The 9,761-nt window shown below is 44.0% G+C and overlaps 1 protein-coding gene across 1 annotated transcript; it reads left to right on the top strand.

Moving 5' to 3' along the window:
* The first annotated feature begins 973 nt into the window (after positions 1–973).
* Positions 974–4,391, top strand: LOC120853598 (peroxisomal succinyl-coenzyme A thioesterase-like). The gene is made up of 3 exons (XM_040227564.1): positions 974–1,671; positions 2,547–2,749; positions 3,551–4,391. Exons 1-3 carry the CDS (start codon positions 1,215–1,217, stop codon positions 4,139–4,141), a joined length of 1,251 nt encoding a protein of 416 aa, XP_040083498.1. The 5' UTR covers positions 974–1,214; the 3' UTR covers positions 4,142–4,391.
* Positions 4,392–9,761: the final 5,370 nt, after the last annotated feature.

Raw genomic sequence — 9,761 nt, 5'->3', positions numbered from 1 at the left:
TGATTCTCTATGATACAGCAATTCCACTCCCAGTTATTCACTCCACTGAAAGGCACATATATGTCAATCAAAAGATATAGTCTTGAATATTCAGAGCACTATACCTAGGAGTCCCAAACTGGGAACTACCAAAAGCCTATAGTCAGTAATATTCGACCAATACTTTTATGATCACAAAATAAAATACTATTTGGCAGAGATAAAGAACAATCTACAACTACACTCAAAAACAGCAGTGAAGCTCACAAATGTAATGTTGAGCCAAAGTAGACAATAAAAACGGCACACTGGAGGATTCATCACAGTAAAATACAGAGCTGGGAAAAGCTAACCCGTTTTGTTCATTGGAAGGACTGATGCTAAAGCTAAAATTCCAATACTTTGGCCACCTCATGCGAAGAGTTGACTCACTGGAAAAGACCCTGATGCTGGGAGGGACTGGGGGCAGGAGGAGAAGGGGACGACAGAGGATGAGATGGCTGGATGGCATCACCAACTCGATGGACATGAGTTTGAGTAAACTCCGGGCTGGTGATGGACAGGGAGGCCTGGTGTGCTGCGATTCATGGGTTCGCAAAGAATCGGACATGACTGAGCGACTGAACTGAATTGAACCCGTTTTGTTGGACTCAGGATAGAGTACGTTGGGCAAGGGAACGTGCTACTGGGATGCTGGCAATGTTTCTAGACCCTTGAGCTCGGTTGCCCAAGTACGTTCCGGTTACAAAATACATTGAAATATACACTTAGGATTTATGCAGGGTTTTTTTTGTGTGTGCGTGTATGTGTATAACTCATTAAAAGTTCTAGAAAAAATTGGGAGAGGCTAGAATTCTTGGAATTCTACCTAAAGGCATTCAACTCCGGTTTCACTACGAATCCATATCCAACACGCTTCACTCCAACAAGCGAGGGATGTTTGAGGCAGAAAAGAGGCGTGGGCAGGGCGGGTTCCACTCCACTTTATAGACAGCAGAAAATCCCTGTGCGCCCCGCCCTGGGCCAGAAGACCCGGTGCTTTTACCTCCAACGAGCAGGGGTCCGAGACCTAAAGGGACGCCTCCAGAGGCGGCTCAGCTACAGATTTCTCTCGGCTCCAGGCGACGCCTGATACCCTCGGACGTCCGAGCGCCCTCCACCCGGCCTGAGGCAAAAACTCTAGTAGCTGCCCGCGCTTTCACGCTCAGGGTCCAGACTGCGGCTGTGGGCCCGAGATGGTGGCGACAGTGACGCTGGAGCCGGCCGGCCGCTGCCGCTGGGACGAGCCCGTGCGCATCGCCGTGCGCGGCCTGGCGCCGCGGCAGCCGGTCACGCTGCGCGCGTCCCTGCGCGACGAGAAGGGCGCGCTCTTCAGGGCCCACGCGCGCTACTGCGCCGACGCCGCCGGCCTGCTGGACCTGGAGCGCGCGCCCGCGCTGGGCGGCAGCTTCGCGGGGCTCGAGCCCATGGGGCTCTTCTGGGCTCTGGAGCCCGAGAAGCCTTTTTGGCGATTTCTGAAGCGGGACGTGCAGACGCCCTTCGCCGTGGAGCTGGAGGTGCTCGACGGTCACGAGCCCGAGGCCCAGCGGCTCCTGGGCCGGGCGGTGCACGAGCGCGACTTCCTGGCGCCCGGGGTGCGGCGCGAGCCGGTGCGCGCGGGCCGGGTGCGCGCCACGCTCTTCCTGCCGCCAGGTGAGCCTGGGGTGCTGGGGCCTGGCGAGCGTGTGCTCTAGGCCTTCTCGGTTTGTGATAAGGCTTCCCAGGAAGGGTGGCCTGGGATCAGGGTCAGAGAAGAGGTTGTTGACTAAATCCGTGACCTCACATTCACAATGGAGGCTTTTGATTTGCTCTGCACTCTGCTATGCGGCTTGCTTGCATTATCTCATTTAACCTCTGTATCCCAAAGAGGTGGATACTGTTATTATGCAGATTAAAAGAAAAAGAAAAAAAAGGCCTGGATGGGGTCTGTAGGTTCACTTTGCGATGAATAACTGCAGATTTCCATGACCTTCAGCTCTGACACAGTATAATGGTCTTACACAATATGACGACAGCCAAGGAAGCTAGTGCCTCCTCACTCTTCTCGAGTGTCCTGAGTACATTGGGCCCCTTACCCACTGTTTCATGCTCCTCTCTACCACAGATCACTCGTCAGACTTCATGGCCTTCCTCACCTAAAGCCTCACAGGATCTCTCTTTTTCTTTCCTCTAAGCAGACTCTGAACCAAAGGTATCACCAAGGGTTTTAATTTGCTTTTGAAATCTTCATTTTGATTCTCAATTCTGTGCCCAATCCTACAAAAGAGCACTGCAAATAACTGTCTAAAATCCTCCTTCCATGATATAGTATTAGACTCTGTTACCCTCCTTTACAACTAAAGATAATCCAAGTATACCTTGGAGATAATTTGGAATTTGTATCCCTTGTTCAATAATGACTGAGAGAGCTCTTTTCTTTCCTCTGATTCACAGGCACCCACTAACTACTTTAGAAAGATTTCTAAAAGGAAAGCAAATTCTTTAATAAATTATGTAATACATTCTCTTTATAATATTGCCTTCCTTAGGATCTGGATCTTTCCCAGGGATCATTGACATCTGCGGTGTTGGAGGAGGCCTGTTGGAATATCGGGCCAGCCTTCTGTCTGGCCATGGCTTTGCCACATTGGCTCTAGCTTATTGTAGCTTTGAAGATCTCCCCAAGATATTCGATACCATAAAGCTGGACTACTTTGAAGAAGCCCTGTGCTACATGCTTCAACACACCCAGGTTCTCCTGATGTCCTTCATCATTCTCTCTAGAACCTGCAGAGAGGGTGTCGCTTTGCACTCCCCTATGCCAAGTGCTTTGATGCTGCTTCACTCTTCTTCTTTCACAGACATTTCTTTGGAAGACTTCCTTGGTTTTAGGTATCTACTCCACTTTCTCTGTCAGATGGATTAAAGTTGCTGACTTCATTGTAAAATTCATGTGAGATTTTATTTCAGGGAATTATGTAGTAATATTAAAATTTCTTCAAGTGGAGTTTCTAATTTTTCTAGCTTTGCATGCTTTTTAATCTTTATATTTCTGATAGCAGAATATGTTCTCAGACTTGATAGAAACTTGGCCACCCATTTCAGAAGCTAAGAACTACTTAATTGGACTCTGAAGTCTTACTTTGTTTCTATAAAGCTAACCATTTTTCAGTATATGTTTAGATGTGGTCTGATAATGATTCACTTCTTGGGACAGACTTTCACAAGTTAGAGACCCAAGAACATTGATGTTATAATTCCACCTGAGTGAGGCTCTGAACTCAACAGGCTCCATGACTCAGAATTCTCTAGTGCATGACTCTCTGGAAGCTTGCAACCAGTTCCCAAATTTGCCAGTGAGGTGAGTTTTTAAGATTTGTTTGCCACGTGTCCAGGAAGATAGTCTTTACAAGGAAAGAATCTCCTCTGTCAGCTGAGGTTGAGTGTCTTTTGAGCAGTTCACAAGTCAAAGCTAGCAGCTTCTCTAGTTGCATTTAGAAAAATGTTTTTCTCTGGGGTAGGTTTTTGACTTTTGTCTCTTCTTTTCTTGCAGATAAAAGGCCCAGGCATTGGCCTTCTGGGCATTTCTTTAGGGGCTGATATTTGTCTCTCCATGGCCTCATTTTTGAAGAATGTATCAGCCACAGTGTCCATCAATGGATCTGGATTCAATGGAAACAAAGCTATGTACTACAAAGAGAACAGCATTCCACCACTGGGCCATGACCTGAGGCGAGTGAAGGTAGCTTTCTCAGGCCTCCTAGACATTGTGGATATAAGGAATGATATTATAGGGAGATGTGAGAACCCCTGCATGATTCCAATAGAGAAGGCCCAGGGCCCCTTCCTCTTCATTGTTGGTCAGGATGACCATAACTGGAGGAGTGAGCTTTGTGCCCAGATAGCCTCTGAACGGTTACAAGCCCATGGAAAGGAAAAACCCCAGATCATCTCTTATCCTGGGACTGGGCACTACATTGAGCCTCCTTATTTCCCCATGTGCCCAGCTTCTTTGCACAAAATATTGGACAAACCTGTAATGTGGGGTGGGGAGCCCAGGGCTCATTCTAAGGCCCAGGTAGATGCATGGAAGCAAATTCTAACCTTCTTCACCAAACACCTGGGACCTTCTCCCAAATTGTAATGCACTGCTCTGCTACTGACAGGAGAGAGAGATTCAAGGTTGGATTCTAGTGTTTAATAATCTTATGTGAATCATTTGTCCCTGTAACATTAAATTCGTGTCATTGTTATTAATGATGTAGGAAACTTTTTGGAGTTTTATTTTGTAATGAATTTTTCTAATGTAACACATACCTCTTGTAGAAGACTGGATTAAAAGTATACAAAATAGTAAAAAGTATCCCCACTATTCAAATTTGTGTTTTCATCTAGGTGTTTTTACTTAACACTTGGAGGCACAGATGAAATTTAAAGCTGAACAAATGCTAGGTTACTTTTTTCATCATTGGGAGAGAATGACCATTCAGCATCTGCTACTGGTTCAGCTACCACTGACAGAAGAATTTTCATTGGCTAAAATATACACAAAGGTGTTGATAGGATAGCCAGACTGACCTTTTTCTCATAGAGATTAGAGAAGAATCCCCTGGGAGGAGGAGTGATGGTAAGAAGGGGAGCATCTGGCTCTGGAACAGTTTAGTCAAAACTCTGATACAAAGGAACGTGACTATGACCTATTTTCCTTCTTGCTTCCTGGGTCTAAGGACAAACTTTGGAAACTCATATTGTGACATTCTTAGAGGCATCATCACTTTCCCTGACAACAAAGCTACAAAGCATTATGTAGGTATATTTGAAGAGATAATGGTTGAGAATTTTCTAAAACTGACAAAGACATCAACCACATAGTCTGGAAGGACTATGTCTTAGCTCAGGCTTCTCTAACAAAATACCATAGATACAGCGGCTTAAACAACACACACTTCTCACAGTTGTGCAGTCTGAGAAGTCCAGGATCAAAGTTCTGGCAGATTCAGTTCCTGGTGAGGGCATTTTCTGGCCTAGAGACACCTACCTTCTCCCTGTCTCCTCACCTGGCAGGGCGAGGAGAAACCACCTCTGGTTTCTCTTCCTCATTTCATAAGGACACTAATCCCATCATGAGGGCCTCATTTGAACCTGACAAACTCCTAAAAGCCCTACCTTCAAATACCATCTGAGGTTTCAGATGTCAACATTTGAGTTTTGAAGGGACATAACGCCCATTAACTTCAAGTCAGTTAAAACAAAGAAAATCATATTTAACATATCACAGAAAAGTTGGTTCTTAAAAAATATTTATTTATTTGACTATATTGGGTCTTAGTTGCAGCATGCAGGCTCTTTCTTGTACCACGTGGTCTTCTTTCTAGTTGTGGCGTGAAGGCTCAGTAGTTGCATGCAGTACATGGGCTTAGAGGCCCCATGGCATATGGGATCCTAGTTCCCTGACTAGGGATCAAACCTGTGTTCCCTGCACTGGAAGGTGTACTCTTAAGGACTGGATCACCAGAGAAGTCCCAGAAAGACTGTTCGTAACATTAATTCTTTGCTACTTCTGGCACCAACAGGCGGGAGAACTACGCCCTCTCCCCTCAATATGGATGGGTTTCTGACTGCTTCAGTTAGTACAGTAGGGCTGAACTGAGGCTTTGTGACTGGTCATAAAGGCCATGATGATTTCACCTTGTTTGCTGGGAACACTTGCTCTTGGAGGGCTGAGCCACCTGATGAAGCTTGACAAACTTGAGACTGTGATGCTGTGAGGAAGCCCAAATACACAGAGAAGCCAACTGTAAGCACTTCCTGTGATCATCCCAAATGAACTCAGCCTGCAAGTCATCTCAGCTCAGGTACTAGATACATGAGTGAACAAACCTCTAGATGATCCTAGCCCTAGCCATTGAATCTTCCCAGTGAAGGCCTTAGATATCCTGAAGCAGAGAAGAGTTGTTCCAGTCAAGCACTATCCAAATTGTGGATCTGTGAACAAAATATTGTTTTATGTGACTATATTTGGGGTATTTTTCAGTTATCTATTGCTATGTAACAAACTACTCTAAAACATAGTAGCTTAAAACATTGACCATTCTATTTTTGTCACTCACCAGGCAGGGAAGTTGGTATTGGCTGTCAGCTAAGATCTCGGGCAGGGCTGTGGGTTCACAGGGTCTCAGTTCTCTCCATGTGGGCCTTTACAGTGGCTAATTTGGCTGACTTCCAAGAATGAGCATCGCAGCATATCAAGGCCGAATTGCATGGCCTTGTCTTTGACCTAGCCTTGGAAGCTACATAGTATCACTCCTGCCATACACTATTGGTCAAGGTGGGCTTCCCTGGTGGCTCAGGTGGTAAAGTATCTGCCTGCAGTGGAGTAGACCCAGGTTCAATCTCTGGGTTGGGAAGATCCCTTGGAGAAGGGAATGGCTACCCACTCCAGTATTCTTGCCTGGAGAATTCCATGGACAGAGGAGCCTGGCGGGCTACAGTCCATGGGGTCACAAAGAGTCAGACACGACTGAGTGACTTACACTTTCACTGGTCAAGACAATCACAAAGACCCACAAACTTTAAGGAAAACATAGTAGTCTACCTCTCAAAAGGAGAGTGCAGAGTCTCTAGAAAAGCATGTGGAATGGGAAACACTGTAATCACCTTTTAAAATCTGCCTTCTAAGCCACACTATACACATTCCTCCTACATGTAAAATACACCCATCCCTCCTTTGAGGACCTCCCTCCCCACCAGAGTCTCATTCTAGTATAGCACCATGCTCAGGCTCAAAGTCCAAGACTGCATCAATTATATCAGGCTCAGATACAGATGAAGCTCCTCAGGTATAGTTCCTTGGGTATAGCTCCTTAAGCATCTTCTCAATCTTAAGACCTGTGAACTAAATAAGGAAGTTAACTGTACGTACACATACATCAGGATATGGTGGTGGTAGTATAATTCTTAGACATTCCTGTTCAAAAATGAGGAATGTGGGAGGCACATAACAGCGCCTAGCCATTCTGAAATCCAGCTGAGAACATGTTGCCAATTCTTCCATTGCTGCTCAATTTATACACTGTGAGTTGTTCTCTGTAGCTCCTAAATGAGCGGAAAAACCCTCCTGGATCTGTTTCCTGGACAAAACGGATGAGACATCCGTCTCTTTTTATTTTGCTCTGTCTTTTGTTCGGTTGCTAAGTCATGTCTGACTTTTGGTGAAGCCATGGACTGCAGCACACCAGGTCTCCCTGTCCTTCACCATCTCCCAGAGCTTGCTCAAACTCATGTCCATTGAGTTGGTGATGCCATCCAACCATCTCATCCTCTGTTGCCCCCTTCTCCTCCTGCCCTCAATCTTTCCCTCCTCAGGGTCTCTTCCAATGATTCAGCTCTTCTTATATTCTCTCTTTTAGTATACTTCATATACTCTCTCTTTTAGTTCAGACTCTGCTTCCACCAGAACAATTCTCTTAAGAATTATGCAGGTTTTCTGAAAATTATTAGTGGGTTTCACTTTCCTAGATAATACACCACTGCAAATCTGTTTGAGATAGGAACTTCTCTATCTGGAGGTCCCTGGGATGATGCTGCAGGCAAACATCCTTAAGGTTCCCATAAATTCTATTATTTAATAGATAGGATATGCTAGGTACACCTTAAAATCTTTAGAGGACCTTTTGCCATTCTGAAATGTTTTATGAAGCCCTACCTTGAATCTTTTCTTAACAAAGTCTTTCACATAGATCCAGCCTGGGTTTGACTTTGTTCTGAATTCCTGTCTTAATTACGGAGTAATTTACCATCTAGAGAAGTTGTAAGAAGAAACAGTATTATTGTTATATCTGGCAAGCCCTGGTTGCTTCCTATTTAGCAGTTCGTTCTTTAGCTCACCTCTTCCTCTTCCATTTTGTCATAGTTAGCAAGGAGAAGCATAGCTGATGATGTTCTTTAGTAGTGTGCCTGTGTTGCTTTTAGTTTTTGTGTGTCTATTGTAGGTTTTTTATTTGTGGTTTCCATGGGTTTCATATATGATGACCTATATCTATATCTACTTGTTTTGAACTAGTAATCATTTAGTTCTTTAAGTTCAAACACATTCTGAAACATCTGCATTTTTTCTTCCCCTTACCTACATTTTGTGTTTTCGATGTCAGATTTTACATTTTCATGTTTACCCTTAACTGTTTATTGTTGTTTTAGTTGCTTTTTTGTCTTTGAATCTTCTTACTAGCTTCTTTAAGTGGTTAATCTTCAACCCTTACTACACATTTTCCTTTCTTAGTGAGATTTTTCCCCTTTCCTAATGAATCTTCTTTTCTACTTAGAGAGGATCCTTTAACATTTAACCAAGGAAATGAAGCACCTGTACTCTAAAAACTATAAACACTGATGAAGAAAACTGAAGACTACAAAACAAAGAAAAGATATATTGAGTTCTTGGGTTGAAAGAATTAATAGTTAAAATGGCCATAGAACCCAAAGCAATCTAGAGATGTACTGCAATCCCTATTAAAATACCCATGACATTTTTCACAGAAGTAAAATAAATCCTAAAATTCATATGGAAATACAACAGGTCCCAAACTGCCAAAACAATTTTGAGAAAAAAAAAGAGAGAGAGAGAACAAAGTTGGAAGTATGTACCCTATCTTCAGACTATATTACCAAGTTATAGTCATCAAAGCAGCATGGTACTGGCACAAAAACAAGTACATAGGTCAATGGAACTGAATAGGAAGCCCCAAAATAAATCCATACACTTTTGGTCAGTTAACCTATGAAGGAAGCAATTAACCTATGACAAAGAATATGCAATGGCAAAATCATAGTCTCTTCAACGTGCTGGAAAAACTGGATAGCTACATGTCCATCTGTTCAGTCGCTCAGTCGTGTCCAACTCTTTGCGACCCCATGAATTACAGCATGCCAGGCCTCCCTGTCCATCACCAACTCCCGGAGTTCACTCAGACTCACGTCCATCGAGTCCGTGATGCCATCCAGCCATCTCATCCTCGGTCGTCCCCTTCTCCTGTCCCCAGTCCCTCCCAGCATCAGAGTCTTTTCCAATGAGTCAACTCTTCGCATGAGGTGGCCAAAGTACTGGAGTTTCAGCTTTAGCATCATTTCCAAAGAACACCCAGGGCTGATCTCCTTCAGAATGGACTAGTTGGAACTCCTTGCAGTCCAAGGGACTCTCAAGAGTCTTCTCCAACACCACAGTTCAAAATCATCAATTCTTTGGTGCTCAGCTTTCTTCACAGTCCAACTCTCACATCCATACATGACCACTGGGAAAACCATAGCCTTGACTAGAAGGACCTTTGTTGGCAAAGTAATGTCTCTGCTTTTGAATATGCTATCTAGGTTGGTCATAACTTTTATTCCAAGGAGTAAGTGTCATCTGCATATCTGAGGTTATTGATATTTCTCCCAGCAATCTTCATTCCAGCTTGTGCTTCTTCCAGCCCAGCGTTTCTCTACATGTAAAACAATGGAATTAGAATATTTTCTCATACCATATTCAAAAATAAACCAAAGATAGATTAAAGACCTAAATGTAGGACTTAAAACCATAAAACCTAGATAGCATGTTGAAAAGCAGAGACATTACTTTGCCAACAAAGGTCCGTCTAGTCAAGCTATGGTTTTTACAGTAGTCATGTATGGATGTGAGAGTTGGACTGTGAACAAAGCTGAGCGCCGAAGAATTGATGCTTTTGAACTGTGGTGTTGGAGAAGACTCTTGAGAGTCCCTTGGACTGCAAGGA

This window comes from Oryx dammah, unplaced genomic scaffold, assembly GCF_014754425.2.
Source record: "Oryx dammah isolate SB20612 unplaced genomic scaffold, SCBI_Odam_1.1 HiC_scaffold_26, whole genome shotgun sequence".
Classification (NCBI taxonomy): domain Eukaryota; kingdom Metazoa; phylum Chordata; class Mammalia; order Artiodactyla; family Bovidae; genus Oryx; species Oryx dammah.
The sequence above is the reverse complement of the archived record's forward strand: the minus strand, read 5'-3'. Positions and strand labels throughout refer to the sequence as shown.

Excerpts from the sequence above, each read along its gene's own strand:
- LOC120853598 (XM_040227564.1), top strand. The coding sequence starts at position 1,215 with ATGGTGGCGACAGTGACGCTGGAGCCGGCCGGCCGCTGCCGCTGGGAC. Across the intron at positions 1,672-2,546 it reads CACGCTCTTCCTGCCGCCAG|GATCTGGATCTTTCCCAGGG; the intron begins GTGAGCCTGGGG and ends TGCCTTCCTTAG. Across the intron at positions 2,750-3,550 it reads ACATGCTTCAACACACCCAG|ATAAAAGGCCCAGGCATTGG; the intron begins GTTCTCCTGATG and ends CTTTTCTTGCAG.